Source organism: Ovis canadensis, chromosome 10, assembly GCF_042477335.2.
Source record: "Ovis canadensis isolate MfBH-ARS-UI-01 breed Bighorn chromosome 10, ARS-UI_OviCan_v2, whole genome shotgun sequence".
In the NCBI taxonomy this organism is placed as follows: Eukaryota; Metazoa; Chordata; class Mammalia; order Artiodactyla; family Bovidae; genus Ovis; species Ovis canadensis.
This window is the reverse complement of record NC_091254.1, coordinates 42065389-42087955: the sequence shown is the minus strand read 5'-3', so window position 1 is coordinate 42087955 and position 22567 is coordinate 42065389. Positions and strand designations below refer to the sequence as shown.

The 22567-nt window shown below is 42.2% G+C and overlaps 1 protein-coding gene across 6 annotated transcripts in view; it reads right to left on the bottom strand.

Moving 5' to 3' along the window:
- STARD13 (StAR related lipid transfer domain containing 13) overlaps positions 1-22567 on the bottom strand; it is a 505433-nt gene that overhangs the window by 216190 nt on the left and 266676 nt on the right. For 2 of the 6 annotated variants that reach the window (XM_069601572.1, XM_069601574.1), the window contains exon 1: positions 14478-14873. The exons of the other annotated variants lie outside the window; for them this stretch is intronic. In XM_069601572.1, coding sequence (XP_069457673.1) covers positions 14478-14601 — 124 coding nt within the window. In that variant the 5' untranslated portion in view covers positions 14602-14873. Of the gene's footprint in view, positions 1-14477; positions 14874-22567 lie in introns of those variants that run through there. 6 annotated transcript variants of the gene reach the window in all.

Sequence of the window (22567 nt, the reverse complement as noted above, 5' to 3'; positions counted from 1 at the left end):
ACAAGTATCATCTCTATCAATATCAGTTTGCCTTTTTGAATCCTGCTAGGAAACTCCAATGCTTTGGCTACCTAATGTGAAGAACTGACTCACTTGAAAAGACCCTGATGCTGGGAAAGATTGAAGGTGGGAGGAGAAGGGAATGGCAGAGGATGAGATGGTTGGATGGCATCACTGACTCGATGGACATGAGTTTGAGTAAGCTCGGGGAGTTGGTGATGCAGAGTCGGACATGACTGAGCGACTGAACTGAAGTGAGGAACTGATTCACAAAATAAGAAAAGGCATTCATGCTTTTATTTCTCCAACAACTCAGTTATTTTACCACGTGGATTTATAGTAAGAAGTAAAAGATTTTCCTTAATGTCAAAGTTTCTCTCAGTTCAGTTCGTCAGCCACGTCTGACTCTTTACAACCCCATGGACTGAAGCATGCCAGGCTTCCCTGTCCATCACCAACTCCCAGAGCTTACTCAAATTCATGTCTATCAAGTTGGTGATGCCATCTAACCATCTCATCCCCTGTCGTCCCCCTCTCCTCCCACCTTCAATCTTTCCCAGCATCAGGGTCTTTTCCAACGAGTCAGTTCTTCCTATCAGGTGGCTAAAGTATTGTAGTTTCATCTTCAGCATCAGTCGTTCCAATGAATATTCAGGACTGATTTCCTTTAGGATGGACTGGTTGGATCTCCTTGCAGTCCAAGGGACTCTCAAGAGTCTTCTCCAACACCACAGTTCAAAAGCATCAATTCTCTGGCACTCAGCTTTCTTTATAGTCCAACTCTCATTATTAAAGTTTCTCTAATATAGAACAAAAGAACTCTTGCTGGTGAGGCAAGAACCAGACAGAAAGAATTCAGCAGAGTGAATGGAAAGGCATGAACTTGAAGTTGAATGAAACTGCACTTTACTAGCTGTTTTGGCCTCGGCTAAGTTCCTTCACTTACCCCATCCTTAAAATGGGGATGATAACCATGACCTCAGCACGTGGCTGTGATGTTTCACAGGATGACGGGGGAGAAGCACTGAATCGGGGCTTGACACGCAGCAGATCCTCATGGTCCTCCCACCCACCAAAGGGCACTCAGCTGTGGAAGGGGGAGATAGTGACCAGGGGGTAAGGACTTGAGGAAGTCCTTGAAAGTGAGCAGGATTTAGATAGGCAGAAGGGAGATAAAAGGATTGGGACTGGAAGACATTTGTGTGGCTTAAGGCATGGAGTCTGAAATAAACTTAAGGGCCACTTTTTAGTTACTGGTGAGAGGAGAGTGCCAGGCAGGCTGCACACACACAACGGTGAAAATCACCTTGTTAAAAAAATGCATACTACACACTCCCTCCCACCCCCACCCCCACGCATGGTGGTGATTTCATCACTAAGTCGTGACTCCATGGACTGTAGGCTGCTAGGCTTCTCCGCCCATAGGCTTCTCTAGGCAAGAATACTGGAGCGGGTTGCCATTTCCTTCTCCAGGGGATCTTCCTGACCCAGGGATCGAACCCAGCATACATACTCATGTACACTGTCTCCTGGGGATGATTTTGACTGCTCAGGTCTGGGAAAAGTTTTTTAAAGAGGTTTTCCAGTGATTCTAATGCTCGGTCAGGTTTGGGAGTCACTGGGTTGAATTAACAGCAACTGACTGAGCTTACGGAGCAGAGCTCACGCAGGGCAGCAGGAAAGTGAGCCCAAGGGCAAGCTCGGGGGTAGGAACCTGGATTCAAATAATCCCCTGGCCCTCTTTGACCTTGGGACCATGGACAGTCACACAGTATTTGCTCTGAAGCCTAGGCATCAAATAAGAAAGCACATGAAACCTTAGCACAATGCCCGGCTTACAATTTTTATCCTCATTTGTCACATAATGTAGTAGAAATCAGAGCACCCACCCTGCCTACTTTAGTGAGAACCTATTAATTTTAAGCCACTATTAGAACCCTTTGTGGAAAAACACTTAACTGTACAGGTTATACAAATATTCAAGATCATCATTAATCATCATTATCACGGGGAACCTGTCTAGGGTGCCAGAATGCCACGGTCAGCTCCCATCTATTATACCCATTGGTAACTTTGAGGTGATACTGGGGCATGGCTGGGGAAATGGTTCTGCTTTGTCACTACAACGCCCAGAAACAGTCACCCCTTCCTAAGCGCTAGACTGTAATTGGGGTGTCGGTCTTGGAGTCATCAGAATCTCACAGATCTTATAATGACCTGCAGATCATTCTAAATGTGCCACTCTCATAAATCTATATAACGACAGGTAGTAGTTCCTTAACCTCTCCAAGCCTGGGTTTCCTCATGCATAAAGTGGGGACAGTATTAGCATACAGGGTCACACCGTACAGCTGGGTAAGCCGTGTGTGCCCTACACAGAGCAAGCAGCCAAAGCGGGCCAGGGAGGTGGACATCCCAGCCCAGGGTGCACTCACCTAGCCATATGCCCATGGGGCTGCACTTTCTCTGAGAAGGCAGTTTCTAATAGCTTTCTCATTCTTGGCCCAGAGTGGAAGCTTTTTTCTAAATCACAGCAAGCTTCTCTGTGTGCTAACAGGGACCCTGGGAGTACTTGCTCTGAAGCCTGGGCATCAAATGAGAAAACACGTGAAGCCTTAGCACAATGCCTGGGTCCAACAGGGTCCAATTCAGGGTAGCTGAATCTGCCTACTTTTTTCCTATTCAGGACTACGCAAACACATTCTTGTTTGAAGTAGCTCAAGAGAAACGAAATGCATACACTCTTCTTTTCATTCAATTGCGCAAATACTTTACATTAAATAATGAACCTAATTTTCAAACACAGAAACACGTCTTATTTTGTTTTTGGTTTTCTTTTTTTTACATCATTAAATGGGGACTTCTAGACATAGCAAAGGAGGCTCTAACCTATGCAACGTTATGAGACTAGACTCCATCAACTCTAGAATTCTTCATAGAGATGGATCAACATCCTGATAAAATAAAATGTTTGTAGATATGTGCTGGGAATCTCTGGTGATAAATGATAGGCTTTATTACTACCTCTCCTAATTTCCTTTTCTTAGTAAGTAGTCCTAGGTGAAATCTAAAACGGGAAATAGCCTTAATGGTTTTAATAGCAGTGGTTTAATGAATAACCTATTATGGATATTGTAAATAAATTTTTAATTAAGAAACAGATTAATTAAGTTGTTTTCAAAAACAAGCCATGGATCTGAAAATGCATACCACGAATGGGCAATTTGTCCCAACCTCCTATTTTACCTAGCCAATGCAATACTTTTTAAAAACTATTAAAATATTTGCTTCAATATACATAGTAACAAAATATAATCATTATAACTCTGCAAACACCAGGGGTAAAATTATTGCCTTATTTCATAATAATGCTGCCAGAATCAATGAACAATAAAAGAAAACAAATAACTTCTCTTTTGGGAGATCACCCTCCCAAGAGCATGGGGCACACAACATATGGACTGTAGACTGTAGATGCTCCAGGAAAAGCTTGCAGGCTCCTTCCAGATCTAATGTCCTGTGATTTTACAAGTCAGTTTTATCTTCAGTTCAGTTCAGTTCAGTCGTTCAGTCGTGTCCGACCCTTTGCGACCCCATGAATCACAGCACACCAGGCCTCCCTGTCCATCACCAACTCCCAGAGCTCACTCAGACTCACGTCCATCGAGTCAGTGATGCCATCCAGCCATCTCATCCTCTGTCGTCCCCTTCTCCTCCTGCCCCCAATCCCTCCCAGCATCAGAGTCTTTTCCAATGAGTCAACTCTTCTCATGAGGTGGCCAAAGTACTGGAGTTTCAGCTTTAGCATCATTCCTACCAAAGAAATCCCAGGACTGATCTCCTTCAAAATGGATTGGTTGGATCTCCTTGCAGTCCAAGGGACTCTCAAGAGTCTTCTCCAACACCACAGTTCAAAAGCATCAATTCTTTGGCACTCAGCCTTCTTCACGGTCCAACTCTCACATCCATACATCTTAAATAATACCAAATTATCAATGAGAGTGAACGTACCAATCAAGACATGACTATACAAGAGACTGGCTTCTGAATGCAGGATTAGCTACATCATTTGTTCTACCCAGTATAAATAAAAATGTGGGCCTTTCATTCAACAATTATTAATAATTTCAAGATTGTAACAGTAGAGCCTTAAACCAAGTGTGGGCCCTGCCTGTGTGTGTTTCAGGGAGATTCTCCTGGTGACTGCAGGCCCTGGACTCCTAGCTTGTTCTCCTCATTCCTTTTCCAATTCTGGCAGATGTAGTTCCAATAACAGAAAGTAGCATTCCAATAACACAAGTACCAATTAAGTTGCTGCAGTTGATGGAAGTTAGGTAACCAAAGAGGCATGGGAAATGACATCGGCAGGTATCCTGGGGTATACTTCTGGGCTTCTGCCTTTTCCTAGTCTATCAAAACATCCAATGAAATCCAGACAGAAAAGGAACTAAGACTCAGGGCATTAAGCTTCTTTTAGACACACAAGCTAGTTTTATAGACTCACTGATCTTTAAAGTTAAATAGGGCCTTAGAGATTATCTAGTCCAACTTCTCTCATTTTAATTAGGCCTCCATCAAATTCCCTTTAGGCCAAGGACACGGGAATGAATTCTTTGTTGCATAGCTTTAAAAAGCTGATGGTATTTTGATGAACAAACTGTAATTGATGATCTTTCAGAAAGATAAAATGTTAGTATAATGAATGACTCATGCTATAACACTAATAGACTTGCACAAGATGCTGCCAACCATACTAGCAACATATGTACTATTTCATTTATTTTTAATTCCATTCATAGCAAACTAATCTCTTAGCTCTTGGAAATCCCTAAAATGGGATCTAGAATGGGTCCATTAAATACAGAAACAAGGCAGATGAATCCAGGTATGAAGCGAGTGGGTGGTTTAAGGCTAGAGCAAAAAGCATCTCTTGCTTATCAGAAAACATGTCTATTCTTCACAGAGGATGCATCTATGCATCTATATCCGTCTATTTGTATTTTTAAAAATAAACTCTTATACAATGTTAATTAAGGAGTCAGACATTATGCTAAATGCTTTGAAAATATTAACTCATTTAATCTTCAGGATAGCCCTATGAGATAAGTACTATGCTTCTCCTCCTTTTTAAAGATGGGGAAATTTAGGAACATCAAGATTATTTATTTTGCCCAAGGACCCACTGAGTAAATGGTGGAGGCAGGATTTAAACCCACGTAGCCTTGCTCCAGTAACTGCTCTTAACCAGTGGTCCCCAGGCTTTTCGGCACCAGGGACCGGTTTTGTGGAAGATAATTTTTCCACAGATGGGGTGGGGAGGGGATGGTTCAGACAGTAATGTAAACGATGGGGAGCAACAAATGAAGTTTTGCTCGCTCTCCAGACCAACGCTCACCTCCTGCTGTGTAACCCGGATAGAGGTACTGGCCTGCAGCCCAGGAGTTGGGGTCCCCTGCTCTTAACCACTAGACCCTGATGTTTGCCAGTGATCTTTCTTCATGCCAGAACACCACTAACCCCCACCCTCCTTTACATTTTACACAACAAAAGTAAACAACATGCCTTCAAGATACTAGGAAATCTATGTTCCCAGCAGTGTAGCCATAGCTATGCCAAACATTTATATCAACATTATGGCTGAACTGATGCTAATTTCACAGATGTTAATTATCATTACACAGCTGTGATTTTACACAAATGATGATATCTCAAATAGCTTCAATCCTTTTTCCACCACTACAGTGTGGTTAAGAGTAATTTTTCATTTGTCATTGTTGCTTTGATTTAGATTCAAGAACTAGAAATCAAATACTTATCATAAAGCCGCTCTTCTTTCTTTCCAAAAAGAATAAAACAGCCTATAAGACAATGGTTGAAATATGTAAAAGCTTATTTTTTTCCCACTTATCTTCATTCTAACAATTGCTCCTCTTTAAGCCTATTGCTTATGAAATCTTTTCTTGGGACTAAAATAAAGATGCAATTTATTTCCAAGACCATGGGGACAACTCCTCTTGGCTAAGATACGTGCAATCCATCATGTTTTTCAAGAGGTCTACAATGAATGCAACTCAGCATCAGGCAAGAAAGAGAAGCCACCTTTGTGATGTCATTGTGACAAACCATACATTCTTATGCAGCAGTAGATAAGTTTAATTTACACAGTTACAACTTCCAGTTATTAAAACATTTGGACTTTAAGGACATTATTCTAATGGAAATTATTAAATTTCAGTGGAAAACACTTTTAAAGATCCGTCAAAGAAATTGGACATGTTTTCACTTGGTGTAGAGAGGATAAGAAGCATATAAGTCTTCCAGTTAAAATCACTGCTGGTAAATGTATCACTTTTCATGAGGCTGTATGATTATCTCTGTGGTTCATTTAACTTTATATATAGGAAGGAGAAAGAAGTATTCAACAACCATGGTATGCCATGATGAAATATAGATTAAAATATGCCCCGCTACACAAAATAACAGAACCATAAGGTTCTGAACATTTTATCTTAGATAAAAATGTTACTAAGGAAATATTCTGCCTGAGAAGATAAGATAGCTTGACACAGCAGGTTTGCAAATACAATATTGTGTAGTCATAGTGCATTCTATACTGTCCTTTAGCACTTTCTGGAAGCCTGTGCTATTTCTGGTTAAACAGATCAGTTGAGTGATTTGGGTGGCATAATAAATAAAATTTGTGTGCTTTGCCAGGATAAAACCACAGTCCTGACTTAATATCCTGCACTACAGTCCCAACATGCTTTGACAAGGATGCTATTTCATGGCTCAATAAATACTTATTGACTAAATACAAACGTGACAAAAATGTTTATCCTTCAACTCGATTGCTTTAGGACCAAACACTCAAGGATTTTGGGGAAAAAAAAAAAATAGCGCCAGCCCAGGAACATTGCAACACTCTTCAAATCATGCTTGTTTTCATTTTGCAATATCCCTGAACTTGCGAAATGGGTTTCCCTAGTGGCTCAGATGGTAAGGAATTCGCCTGCAAATCTGGAGACCTGGGTTCAATCCCTAGGTTGGAAAGGTCCCCTGGAGGAGGGCATGGCAACCCTACTTCAGTATTCTTGCCTGGAGAATCCCCACAGACAAAGGAGACTGGCAGGCTACAGTCCACGGGGTCACAAAGAGTTGGACATGACTGAGCGACTAAGCACACACACACAAATTTGCAAAAGGGAAGAATAGAAATATACTGTTGGATAAACCCGTAAGTTGTTTTGTTCAACAGAAGATTAAAAACAAACAAACAAAAAGAATATATATTAATTTCATTAGATGTGCTCCATGTCCAAGTAAGTGACCAGCTTGGTGACTAACAAAAATGGTATCAGATGGTCTTCTTAAGGAATTTTGGCCAACTGGTAGGGCTCCTGTCTCCTATTCAGAGAAATCACCCACAAATAATGAATATGGTCCTTTCTTTGCTCCAGCTCTAGAAGGAAACCATTACTTCCATGGGTTAGGCAGCATATTGTAGATTAGGTCATATTTAAGTTATCCTCATTAGAAACACAAAAACTTAAAGACTTTGTTACCTATTTTCCTCTGAGAAATTTCCCTTCAATCATCTTTATTATGGAAAGACCGTAATGAGTAAAAGTCAGCAAATGGATGCAATCTTGGAAAATTCAATATAGTACAGAACCTTTCTTAAAAGCTAAACTTTGATTAGCCTATTCCTAGATATCAAGATACTGGAGAAATCTCCTTTCCAATATAAACTTCTTACCCCATCAGATATGGGGCCAACAAGTCACAGTAACCATAGAAGTATTCCTTCTAGGACCATTTTTATCAATCAACTATATTTTAATTTTTATGGGGGCAATCTTAAGAAGTCTTTCTTTTAAACATTATTTAAAATTTACTTTGCAATATCATTTTTAGATTTAAAATGCATATTTTATTAATAAAATGAGATATATTTTTATGATTATTTTTTATTTATCAACAGTTCTAAGATCAAGTAAATCTGTCACTAAAGATTATTTAATATATCACTACTATTATTCAGTCGCCAGAAGGCTGAGTTTAGGAACAGGGCTGCTTTTTCTTATTCTCCAGAAATTCAGCACATGTTTATGTACATACAGTTCATGTCCAAATATTGTGCTCTAAAAAAAGGATACTCTAGGACTTGGTCCTTGGCATCTCCTCTTAACTATATTCTCTTCCTAAGGAACCCCATCCAGTCCAAAGGCTTTACTCTATAATAGTCATATGCCAATAACTCTCAGATTTCTATCTCTGCATTTGACTTTTCTCCCAAAACTTTCCTTGTACATCTGAATCTTTGACATTTATTTAGGATGTCTAATGGGGCTTCCCAGGTGGCACAGTGGTAAAGAATTCATCTGCCAATGCAGGAGATGCAAGAGACATGGGTTCAATCCCTGGGTCGGGATGATTCCCTGGAGAAGGAAATAGTAACCCACTCTGGTATTCTTTCTTGGGAAACCCCATGGACAGAGGAGTCTGGTGGGCTACAGTCCATAGGGTTTCAAAGAGTTGGACGCAACTGAGAGACTGAGCACACACACACACTGGAATCTAACAGGCACCTTTGCCCTAATTTGGCCAAAGAAGAACTTACTCTTCATCTGGCTTATGCAAAAAAAAAAAAAAAAGCGCGCAATTGCAAGATACAAATATGCCACGTGTCCCCATCTCAGCCCCTGGCCTTACAAACCTAGGGGCTCTTGAACCCTCTCCATCAGCCTCCAACTGAAAATGTCAGCACTGTTGTGCTACGTTCAAGACATATCCCGAATCTATCTGTCCCGTTCTCTCCATTTCCATGACTGTCACTCCCACCCGTGCCACTGTTTCTCTCTCACCTAGACCACTCCAGCAGTAACTTATTCAAGCCCTGTCTCTCCTCTGCTTAAAATCCTTTGCTTATTGCTCAGTCATGTCCGACTCTTTTGACCCCATGGACTGCAGCCTGCCAGGTTCCCCTGTCCATGGAATTCTCCAGACAAAAATACTGGAGTGGGTAGCCATTCCCTTCTCTAGGGGATCTTCCCAACCCAGGGATTTAACCCAGCTTTCCCACATTGTAGGTGGATTCTTTACCCTCTGAGCCATCAGGGAAGCTTGCTTATCACATGCAGCACCAAATACAACCTCCTTGTCCTGGTAACAAAGCCCAACTTGATCTTATAGCTTGGTGCTACCCATAACTCTGACGTGATCTCCTACCACCTACTTGTACCACCTTTTTTCTTATGCTCCAGGAAAACTGGCTTTTTTCCCCCTCAGTCCCTGTAAAATAACAAGTTCATTCCAACTTCACTTAAGCAAAACTTCTCTTAAGGACTTAGACTATGATCTCGCATCAGTAATAGACACAGACTTCTGTGAGTTGTCATACGGTAGTTAACACAAGTCAGTGACTCTGAACCCAGACTGTGCACTGGAACCATCTGCAGAGCTTTAAAAAATACTGATCCCTGGACCCTAAGTGAACTGAATCAGAGTCTCTGTGAGGCACTGAAAAATTCATGTTTCTGAAAGGCTCCAGGTCACCCTGTGGGTAGCTAAGGCTGAGAAGAACCCTGGCACAGGTAATGTGCTCTCTTTCTCTGATTTTCATTGTATATTTACCTGAGTCAGATTTTTTTTTTTTTGTTTCCCTTTTCAAGAGATGTTTAAAAAGTAAAAACCCAACAGAGTAGGATGGGGTGTCCTTTACGGTAAAGTGAGAATAGAAAGGAAAAACATATATAAAACAAATGAAAAGGATCAGCTTGTATCATCGTGATTCTGTACTTCTTGCTATCATGGAACCCATTTAGATTTTAATAAGGAACATTTTTATGGCCCGTGTTCTATTCTTGATCCCACTCTGCATTAAAGACCCAATCTCATGTTTACATCACATCACAGGATGCTGCTGTTGACTTTGAGGATGAATAAACCTGTTTTAACATGACAAGAACTCACTGAAATTTGGTGGAATTAGCATTTCTAACAAAACTCAAACTTTTCAGTGCTTTAGGTTAGTTTATTTTGGGCAGCAATATAACGTCCTGTGTCTAAGAGAAATGATTTAGAATGAGACAATGAAAGAGATCAAAAGACTTCAACATTTAATTAGTTCACAACCTACCTAAATATCGTTATGTGAGTATAAAGGAATCAAATATATGGATTACATCTCCATCAAAATAGTTAGGTTTCAATAAAGGAGCAGAAAGCTTCAGAAAACTCATTTGGATTTTTTTCAGACCTTAGCTTTTGAGAAGTAGTTCAAGCTGCTTGCATGCGTACTTGGTCACTTTAGTTGTGTCCGACTCTGTGTGACCCTATGGACTGTAGGCCACCAGCCTCTGTCCATGAGATTCTCTAGGCAAGAACACTGGAGTGGTTGCCATGCCCTCCTCCTGGGGATCTTCTTGACCTAGGGATTGAACCCGGGGCCTTCTCTGTCTTTTGCATCACAGGCGTATTCTTTACTGCTGAGCCACTGAGGAAGCTGCTTACAAAGACCAAAAGCTAAAGGGTGTGCTTCTGCCTAGAAAATTTAATGATGCTATAAAGGTTAAGAACTGTCATCAGTGGTGGCTGATTAGGGAAATCGAGAGGCCAAAGAACCTGTCACTCATCCACCTTGAAGAAACATGTACTGAGGCTTTATGACATTTCTTTCCTGTGGCCCTTGGCTTCTTGCAGCGATGGTAATGGGCTGAGCACACACATAAGGGCCCCAACAAGGCAGATATATGGCTGTTTGTTTGTTTCAACTCTCTATGAGCCCATACACTACCCAGCCCAATAGGATGACTAGGGGGCAAGCATTTGGTGCATAGGGCTCTCCTTGTCACTGCAGAGGGAAAGAGTAATTTTTCCAATTAATTTACTTATTCTTTTTAAAACTAATTGCAAATGACAGAGAGACTTGGAGAAAGGAGTTGAGGTCCATGTGTCTCCGTAAGGCCCATGGAGAGGCAGAGTGGTATAACACAAAGTAGGCACAGGTGACCTTTGACTTCTGACAACTTGAATCAGAACACTAGTTTGAACACTAACTAACTTTGTCGTCTCAGGAATAAACAACAATTACCACCATTATTACAATGATCAATATTGAGATGACAGGTGAGAAAAACTCTCATTGACCCTTATGAGGATTAGAGTCTTAGGTAATTAAAAAGTACATGTTGGCAAAAACACCACAATCTGATGAAAATCTGGCAGCTACTCCAGAACTGGAAAGCCCAAGCAGAGCTCCCAGTATCAGTTCTTCTTTACCAATAACCCCTTTGTATAATTTTGTAATGACGTGAACATATTTGAACATCATTCAAAACCTTATCCTTCTATCAGCTTCATTATTTGTATCATTGTGACGAGCATTAGGAGACTCCTTCCTAAATATGGTCCCACCACACAGAAATCGACAGGCTTCACTATGTTTAAACAGTTCTACTACTTCTTATCTTTTTGTCACATTGACAAGGCAGACTTTCATGAAGAGAAAAGTGAGTTAGAATAAGGATTTCTTGCCTCAGGATGTTAAAAAGCAAAAGAGAGCATCAGAAACCTTCAGAATGCTCCAGACAACAAATACAAGTTTGCTATAAAGCACCCTGAATACTGTTCTATTGACTAAGCGTAATAGGAAGAAAATTTTAGGTGGGACTTCCCTGGTGATCCAGTGGCTAAGACTCCACGTTCCCAATGCAGGGGGCCAGGGTCTGATCCCTGGTCAGGTCTGATCCCTGGTCAGGAAACTACATAGCTGCCACAACTAAGACCCGGCACAGCTAAATAAGCAAATAAATACTGAAAGAAGAAAAAGGAGAAAATTTTAGGGAAATTAAAGAAGTACCAGCACAGAACTTTTATATGATAGAAAAAGACAGGGAGAAAAAAGCCAATAGCCCCATAACATCCCTTGAGGGGGCAGATTCTCTCTGGGGTACACTTATTTAGTTGGTTATTATGATACTGTGAAGTAAACCATATAAAGAAGGCTTTTACAAACGAAAAACACTTTCACCTAGAATTGATGCCAACATTAATAATGTAAGTATTTCAGTGTCTCATAGCCAAAGTTCCATATTTTAGCTACCTTTGCAAGAAAACCCAAGAAAATCAATTTGCATCTAAAAGCTCCTTCATGGAGCTGGCTTGGTTTTGTGGCAGGCATCCCAGCTCGCTTAGAGAAGCAGAGGTTGAAGTCTCTTCACAGGGGATTGTTTGGTCCCAGTTGAATAATCTGCTGGCATCTGCTGTTAACAGAGTGGTAAGCAGATTATGGGTGAGCAGATATTAATATTCTGATTAAACATTTTAAAACCTCACACCACTATTTAAAAAATAATAATTACACTACTCTGGGAGAACTCTTATACTTAACCATTCTGAAGCCACTTTTAGTCTTATAATGTCTATATTTCATTATCTTAAAAATCTCTACCTATTGCTTACTTTCCAGAATCAAAACTTTTTCTCTCCACTGCCCTAACTAAACTGCAGTGTCTAAAATCAGTGTGAACATATGACTTCCCTGGAAAATCTCAATGGTTTTCAGACTTTACATTATGCTCTCTTCCTTCCCAGATCTCCTTTTTAAAAAGACAAGGCTGCAGTCATCCTTGGCCTCAGCTTCTATAAAACCCAGCACAGCCTTGGCAGCCCTCCTGGAAAGACTTCTTGTTTCCTGAGGATCCATTGATTTAACAAACTTAACAAACTTAATAACAGAAGCTATGAAGGAGACATTTGCAGTAAGCATTCTGCAGTTATGAAGCAACAAAATTTACTAGACCACAATAATTTCTCTAACACCATCTATCATGTAGATTATACAATTTAGCATGATAACCAGGAAAGTTATTAATTGTTATTAATTGAGGTCTGCAGTGAACATACAGGTCTTAAAAATCAACAGTAAAACTAGTGGGTTACCACAACTTATTTCTGGGTTCAGACTGCAAAGTCTGTTTATTTCTTGGGTGCTTACTAAATGGGGCCACTGTATTGGAGAGAAACTAAGGGATGACCAGTCTATGCTGACACTATTGAATGCTGGAAGCATCTATGATACCCTCTTCTAATTTGACCAGTTAGGTTGATAAAAGATCCAGCTCAAGGAGACACCGACTTTGGGCATCTATTCGAGAATGCTGTCAGACTGATGGAGAGATGTGGCTGCATGGGAGAAAGGGCAGAACATCTTGCAAAGGACTTCTATAGCTCTTCAAGAGGAACAAGGGGGAGGAGCCCAGAGGAGGTTAACTCTTCCATCCCACCCATCCCGCCCTCTGTCCAGGCATCACCCCTTCTTCTTCTCCTGACCTCTCTTCCACCCCTGTGGTCACTGGCCCACTCAGGAGATGCTGCTGGAGAGAGAGGAGGCCAGAAGATCCAGAGACTCCACTAACGGTCAGCTCAGGGGGCCCTTTCATTCACATGCCCTCAATTCCAGAAATATCTTCCAGCTGCTAACACTTGGGGAAAGCAGTCCTAAATCCTACACTGCCTGGGGAGGGTGCTGTGGAGTAGGGCTTCCTTCCCTTATTGTGGCAGGTATGATGTGGTGACTGACCAGACCTAATGCTCCAGCATGGACTCTGAGAGGGCTCAGACCACTTCCTACATCCCTGGCCCTTCGAGGTGGTAGCTCCAAGGAGCATGCCCAGAAGAAAGACCACAGCCAGGAAGCTGGAGAAAGAGCTAAGGAGGGGACTGGCCTTCTGACAGAAGCAAGGATTCTTAAGGACCTCTTGGCTCGGAATAATCACCTCTTCTCTTCCTCTGATTCATGAGCAATGGGTTCCAAAAGAGAGGCCCCTCTTTCGCAGCCCCAAAGTGAGGAGAACCTGATCCACAGCTGGACAGAGGTGGTGGGCAGCTATCAGCCAGCACCAACCACTGTCCATCTGTCTTTCCCCAAATCCTCCCCCTCTACCTCGTAAACATCTGTCTCCCAGAGCTTTGGGTATGCTCCCTGGCCTTGTCTGACTCCTCCTCCCACACAGGCAGTGGACGCGTCCCTCGTGGAAAAGGTGAAGCTGGGAGAGGGACCACTCTCCCGGAGGGCCGCTTGGGCTGGGCACTCATTCATTCACTGGGCTAGGGCGGGTGGATAGCGGCGGAGCCGGGGCCAGCCCAGGAAAAGCGGCCACTTAAGAAAGACTCCCCAGGTAACCCCCACGCCGGCTCCACGCCGGGAGCGCAGCGCCCGGCCAGACTGTCAGCGCGCGCGGGGCGGAGCCCACACCCACCCCCAGGTCCAGCGCGCGCAAAGACTGAGCGCCGTGAGCGTGGGCGCTCCGACCCGGTCCAGCGAGGGTGGTGGGAGCAGCCTTCTCCACCCAACCCGGGGCTCAGAAAACCTGTGTAGGGAGCCCAGAGCGGCGGCGGGACGGTGGGCCGGGGCGGGCGACGCGGCCCGCGCCTTCTCCTGCCCCCGCGCAGTCCCGAGTCTTGGGGCCACCGACCTGCCAGCCGTCTCTCCCGGACGTTTTTCCACAGCCGATCCCAGGCTCTGGCAGTGGAGTCCCGCAACTGCTCACTGATTGACCGCCTGAGCTGCGTTTGGAGAGGTTTCCGCTTGCCGGTCATTTTAGATCCGTCCTCATAACGACCAGCGGGCTTGCCACCGCCACTCCCGCGTGGCCCGCAGCTCAGACTCGCGGCGACTCGGGTCGCCAGACGCGGGACTCACGCTGGGGTCCCGGGACCAGCTGGGGGCGCGACATGGGCCGCCTTCCCGCGTAGCGGCCGGGATGCGTCTCCACTGCGCGCGCTGCGCAAGGGCACCTCTGCGCTCCGTCCACTCCTCTACTCTGTTCCCACTTTCCCTCTCCTCCCTCCCCTCGGCTCGGCGCTCCTCCGCTCCCGTCCCCTCCCGTCCTTCCCTCCCCCTCTCTCCGGGACGGTCTGGCGCCCCACTCCTTCCCCCAGCGAGCTTTCTCTTCCTACCCCCTCCCCTAAATCTGACAGCATGGTTCGGATGGGCCCCCAGTCACGGAGTTTCCACCCCTCTTTTCACTCAGAGACCAGGGGCTGAACCATATTCTTCCCATTTCTCGATACTTTCCATTTTTCACTCACAGAAACCGCCACCATTACAACCATTACAAAAATTTTACACTAAGCCACAGCTGGTGCCGAAAAAGCTCATCATGGTTTTCCTGAATTCAAGTCACTTGAAATAGGCTCCTCAGTTTGGCCTTTATGGAGGTAGATACTGGTGCTCTTAACAGAAGTCTTTTCTGGTTTCATGAATGAAATGATTTTCAGACTGCAATCTACAATCAAACTAAAATTATTTATTCATTGCATAGTCATTGAGTGTGAGGAAACTAACCTGTAAATATTAAACCATGAGAAGCCTACATAAAATAAACTTGCATATTCTGGTAAAGCATTAAAATCTGTATACAGTTAGAAAAGTAGGTATTATGAGGAAGTGAAATGTGAAAATAAAAGCGTTTTAGCCAATAACATGAAGTAGGCTTATAATTTGAAATTAACCCTGATTCGTACAGGGACAAGGCAGGAAATACACAGAATCTTTTAAAAAATACCTGAGGAGGTGGTGTCCAAGTCATTTCCCTGGGCTCTAAAGCCTCCCTCAAAAGGTGAAGACAAGCCTCAGGGTGTCCTCCTCTTCTCAAAGCTTTGCTTTTAAAGGGCTTGGAGGACCTTTAGAAAATGTAATTAAGACATCTGATGTACTGAACGATGTGAGATGTGATTAATGTCATACACCTCAAATTTGGCTAGAGAAACTAAATTATTTCAAAACAGAATTTCTGAATTATTTAAACAGTAAAATTGCTTGAAAATCAATTTACAAAAAGTACAAAATTGCCTTTGTATCGGATGCTAAATAAGAACAAGAATTTAGTCAGCTGTTTAAAAAAAATAATTAAGATGCTCCATGTGAAGTCTGAAAATTAAACTATCTAATCCTCTCTCTATTATATAAATTGCTGTTGAGTTAAGGAGTAGAAATTAGCAGCTTCTTAAAGTATTCCATCTGCAATTCTACACTTTAAGTAAATATTCCCTCCACTAGTTTATACTGTTGGTAGAAAATTGGGGGAAAAATGATGTTAAAAACCATTTTTATTGTCTTATACTCTCATTTTAAATATTCAAAAATGTTCTCGAGTGAAGTACTTTGGAATGAGCTAGAAGGTAGTGGCTGACCTTTTCTGTGCCATCCTGGTAAACCTTTTTTTTTTTTCCCCCTGGTAAACCTTTGAAATGATCAGTTATGAAGCAATAAGTCATGGATCAGAAACAGACTTGAACCTATGGCGGCCAGTTGTAGACTAATTCACATTGCTTTCTGGACCCATGCCAAATACCCTTTTGATTACATCCTCTGTTTTGTTTGCATGTAGTAGTAAGGAAATGCTCAGCAAGAAGCAAGATTTGTGTTATCTTAAAGTGACTGCTGTACAGTATAATGACAAAATGTTTCACAATTATGTTCCTAGGGAAGCGATGTATTTAACTTTTAAAAAAGGATCACTAATTGAATCAAACAGAGGCAGTCCTTGTTACATTATACGCACTGGAATAGAATAGTACAAGGAGCATTCCAGCCATTTCACTGATCATTTAGCTCTAAAGATCCTGGGCCCTACTTATTGATACTTTCTACTTTAATACATATTTTATATTCAGATGTCATAGATTAGGGGTTTTCTTTTAAGTGACTAATTTGAAGATAAATTCTGGCCTTGCAGATTTGTTTAGTTCTGTCTGTTGAAGGGACCATGAATTCAGGACTGTCCAACAGAAACCAAATGAAAGACTAGAGGGATATTCCCAGGACAGAACAGGTGCTACACAGCACAACCAAGTTCCCTGACTGCCCAGCTGCTGACTCTGCTGGAGGGAAGCTTACCACCGTGCAGATGCAGCAGCCACAAATGCAAGCTTTCTGAACTCAGTGGGCTACTTGCAGACCTTTATACAGGTCCTTGTCTGTGGGGTCGCACAGAGTCGGACATGACTGAAGTGACTTAGCAGCAGCAGCAGTAGCAGCATCCACTCCCATTTTCCAGGAGTCCTACTTCAAAGCTGAACCTTAAAGATTATCCTGCCTCCTGGGGTCTTCACCTTGAGCAGATGACAATACCACCTACTTTGCAGAGAAGAAATCAGGCAAATCCTTATCCCTGTTGTTGTTGTTGTTCAGTCGCTAAGTTGTGTCCAACTCTTTGTTACCCCTTGGACTACAGCACACCAGGCTCTCCTGTTCTTCATCATCTTCTGGAACTTGCTCAAACTCATGTCTATTGAGTTGGCGGTGCCATCCAACTATCTCATCCTCTGTCATCCCCTTCTCCTCCTGCCTTCAACATTTCCCAGCATCAAGGTCTTTTCCAGTGAGTCAGTTCTTCACATCAGGTGGCCAAAGTATTGGAGCTTCAGCTTCAGCATCAATCCTTCCAATGAATGTTCAGGACTCATTTCCTTTAGGATAGACTAGTTGGATCTCCTTGAAACCCAAGGGACTCTCAAGAGTCCCTTCTCCTGCACCACAGTTTGAAAGCATCAATTCTTTGGCACTCTGCCTTCTTTATGGTCCAACTCTCACATTTATGCATCCGCATGGAAAAACCATAGCTTTGACTAATATGGACCTTTGTCAGCAAAGTGATTAAAAAGTCTCTGCTTTTTAATAACTGTCTAGGTGTGTCATAGCTTTCCTTCCAAGGAGCAAGTGTCTTTTAACTTCAAGGCCACAGTCACTATCCACAGTGATTCTGGAGCCCAAGAAATAAACTCTGTTACTGCTGCTATTTTTTCCCCTTTTGTTTGCCATGAAGTGATGGGGGCAGCTGTATGATCTTAGTTTTTTGAATGTTGAGTTTTAAGCCAGCTTTTTCACTCTCCTCTTTCACCCTCATCAAGAGGCTCTTATGTCATCTGAATATCTGAGGTTATTGATATTTCTCCTGGAAATTTAAATTCCAGTTTGTGATTCATCCAACCTTGCATTTTTCATGATGTACTCTGCATATAAATTAAATAAGCAGGGTGACAATATACGGCCTTGTTGTACTCCTTTCCCAGTTTTGAACCAGTCCATTTTTCCACATCCAATTCTAACTGGCTTCTTGACCCATGCACGGGTTTCTCAGGAGATGGGTAAGGTGGTCTGGTACTCCCATCCCTTTAAGAATTTTCCACAGTTTGTTTTGTTCAAGACAAATACACAAAGTCAAAAATTTTAGTGCAGTCAGTGAAGCAGAAGTAGCTGTTTTTCTGGAACTCCTTTACTTTCTCCATGATCCAGTGAATTTGGCAATTTGCTCTCTGGTTCCTCTGCATCTTTGAAACCCAACTTGTACATCTGGAAGTTCTTGGTTCACATACTGTTGAAGCCTAGCAATTGATCTCTGGTTCCTCTGGACATCTTTCTGTCTGTTTGTTTACAGGCAGACCTTGAGCAATGTTAGATCTGTCTGATTCAGCAGTGTGTCCTCAGCATCTAGATCACTCCTTGACAGCTGTGCTCAGTAAAAACTTGCAGAATAAATGAGTGATTTTTCTCTGATGCTATATATCATTTACTTTGCTAATGGATATTCCTGAAAATTTACCTCTAAACCTACGCTTCTGACTCTATGTCCTATGTTAGCAAAGCGATGCTACCAGCCATCCTTCTTGTGTCCAAGAGACAAGAGAGAATCTAGAAGACATTCTGAACCTCCCATCTTCTCTGCCTCTCCAGTCCCATAGTTAAGTTCAGGTTTTCTTCTCCCCCCGCCCCCACCCCCGAATTTCAGCATAATGAACTTCACATTAGAAAGCTACTGCTCTTACTCGGTTCTATGTCTTTGTACATTTCTTCTGCTTGAACACATTTTTTCTGATTTTTTTCTTCACTCAACCTTTAAGAGTGAACTCAGATGTCACCTCCTCCTGGAAGCCTTCCATGAATCCCAGTGGGTGAATGTTCCTCCTCTCCTGTGTTCCTACAGCACCTTGGACCCATCTCCAGAGAAGCACACACACATCACACAGCACTGTAGGGGCGCAACTGTCCACTTTCCTCACAGCCTCCCCACTAGTCCTGAGTTTCTACAGCGGGACTGATACTTTTATTTCTGAATCTCTTGCACCTTTTCTAGTGAACAGCATATAAAGGCTCATTTACTGACTAAATGAATTTAACATTATAGTTTTGGATGGTTGGTTATTACTAGAGTCTGTTCCTTAGTATAAATACAAATTTATAGTGTTTATAGATATTTATAGTATCTCTGAATTCTCTTAAATTCTTATCTTTTCCACTTCTCCTCCCATGTTCAACTCGTCTGTGCCAGGCCTCCCTGTCCATCACCAACTCCCAGAGTTCACCCAAACCCATGGCCATCAAGTCAGTGATGCCATCCAACGATCTCATCCTCTGTTGTTCCCTTCTCCTCCTGCCCTCAATCTTTCCCAGCATCAGGGTCTTTTCAAATGAGTCAGCTCTTTGCATCAGGCAGCCAAAGTATTGGAGCTTCAGCTTTAGCATCAGTCTTTCCAATGAACACTCAGGACTGATCTCCTTTAGGATGGACTGGTTGGATCTCCTTGCAGTCCAAGGGACTCTCAAGAGTCTTCTCCAACACCACAGTTCAAAAGCATCAATTCTTCAGCAGTCAGCTTTCTTCACAGTCCAACTCTCACATCCATACACGACCACTGGAAAAACCATAGCCTTGACTAGATGGACCTTTGTTGGCAAAGTAATGTCTCTGCTTTTTAATATGCTGTCTAGGTTGGTCATAACTTTCCTTCCAAGGAGTAAGCGTCTTTTAATTTTATGGCTGCAGTCACCATCTGCAGTGATTTTGGAGCCCAAAAAGATAAAGTCTGACACCATTTCCACTGTTACCCCATCTATTTCCCATGAAGTGATGGAACCAGATGCCATGATCTTCATTTTCTGAATGTTGAGCTTTAAGCCAACTTTTTCACTCTCCTCTTTCACTTTCATCAAGAGGCTCTTAAGTTTTTCTTCACTTTCTGCCATAAGGGTGGTGTTATCTGCATATCTAAGGTTATTGATATTTCTCCCGGCAATCTTGATTCCAGCTTGTGCTTCCGCCAGCCCAGCGTTTCTCATGATGTACTCTGCATAGAAGTTAAATAAGCAGGGTGACAATATACAGCCTTGACGTACTCCTTTTCCTATTTGGAACCAGTCTGTTTTTCCATGTCCAGTTCTAACTGTTGCTTCCTGACATGCATCTAGGTTTCTCAAGAGGCAGTTCAGGTGGTCTGGTATTCCCATCTCTTGAAGAATTTTCCACAGTTTATTGTGATCCACACAGTCAGAGGCTTTGGCATAGTCAATAAAGCAGAAATAGATGTTTTTTGGGAACTCTCTTGCTTTTTCCATGATCCAGCGGATGTTGGCAATTTGATCTCTGGTTCCTCTGCCTTTTTTAAAACCAGCTTGAACATCTGGAAGTTCACGGTTCACGTATTGCTGAAGCCTGGCTTGGAGAATTTTGAGCATTACTTTACCAGCATGTGAGATGAGTGCAATTGTGCGGTAGTTTGAGCATTCTTTGGCATTGCCTTTGTTTGTGATTGGAATGAAAACTGACCTTTTCCAGTCCTGTGGCCACTGCTGAGTTTTCCAAATTTGCTGGCATATTGAGTGCAGCACTTTCACAGCACTGCCTTTCAGGATTTGCAAGAGCTCAATTGGAATTCCATCACCTCCGCTAGCTTTGTTCGTAGTGATGCTTTCTAAGGCTCACTTGACTTCACATTTCGGGGTGTCTGGCTCTAGGTGAATGATCACACCATCATGATTATCTTGGTCGTGAAGATCTTTTTTGTACAGTTCTTCCGTGTGTTGTTGCCATCTCTTCTTAATATCTTCTGCTTCTGTTAGGTCCATACCATTTCTGTCCTTTATCAAGCCCATCTTTGCATGAAATGTTCCCTTGGTATCTCTAATTTTCTTGAGGAGATCCCTAGTCTTTCCCATTCTATTGTTTTGCTCCACTTCCTTGCATTGATTGCTGAGGAAGGCTATCTTGTCTCTCCTTGCTATTCTTTGGAACTCTGCATTCAAATGGGAATATCTTTCCTTTTCTCCTTTGCTTTTGCTTCCCTTCTTTTCACAGCTATTTGTAAGGCCTCCTCATACATCCATTTTGCTTTTTTGCATTTCTTTTTCTTGGGGATGGTCTTGATCCCTGTCTCCTGTGTAACGTCCCGAACCTCCTTCCATAGTTCATCAGGCACTCTGTCTATCAGATCTAGTCCCTTAAATCTATTTCTCACTTCCACTGTATAGTCATAAGGGAATCCCCAGTGGGGTATAGTGCCCAACGCATGGTAAGTGCTCAATATATATTTACTGAATGAATACAATTTGGAAATTGGGGTTATAAAGTGGCTGGGGAAACTAGGTGTGCCCATGTGTTATCCATTGAAATGTTGAAATATTTAGTATTAATCCATTAAAAAAGATAGAAATTGATAAATATGCACACATAGGTACCAAGTCACAACTGATAAAAGAACCAAGAATGACAGAACATTTAATATTACTATAGGTAGTTGTTATTAACCATTTAGAACATTTAATCAAGCTGATTAATTACTTAGGATTTTTTTCCTCCCACATTTGAATTTTACACTTGAGGAGACTAATTTTATCATAATTTAATGTCCTCTTTCCATCCAAACTAGGGTTAGAGTCTAAAGTTTTTGGAGTTAAAATTTAAGTGCAGTCATCAGTATCATAAATATGCAATAGAAATGAATTGGATTATCCTTAATAGGTAGGAGTGTTCTGTGAAGTTAACATGCAAGGTAAACATGTGATTCTCTGAATAGGACTACAGTATTGAAAAATTTAAAGAAAAAAAAAAAGAAAAACCATATCTTATCTAGGGAAAAAGACAACATTTTGGTTGATAAAGCATACACGGTTTTAAAGGAGAATAGGATAATGATTAAGAAAAAGAAAGAAGCTACGGATAAGATCTGAAGGACAGAAGTTAAAGGACAGAAACCAGAGGAACCAAAAGGGACTCCAGTAAAACACATCAAAGTGTTGGGCAGAAAGAGAAACTGCTGGAATTATATTTGGAGAGAAGCAACTGCAGGAGGTAAAAACCCTGGAATAAGAACCAGTTGGGCACCTTCCACGTAAGCATGAAGTGATCACGAAACAAACTGATTTAGGTTAAACTGAGCCTCAAGCAGGAAAGGAACTGAGTTCCCTGGAGAGTGAAGAGGGGGATTCATAGGAATAGAAGAGGGTCTGGGTGTTGTTGCAAACAAAAATCCATAACCTCAGAGGATTCTAATAGAGAAATCTAGAAGTTAATGAGATTTGAGAAAGAGAGGTGCTGGAAAGGATTGTTCAGAGGCTTCAACCTGGGCAAGGGACACTGAACAATATAAACCCACACTCTTGATGCCCACCAACCATACACAGCCAGTCTGGCATTTCACTCCACTGTGACATTATGAAACTGTGCATTAGAACGGTTCCACATGCTGGACGACAGCACTTAGGGCTGGAGATGGGAGTCCTACCAAG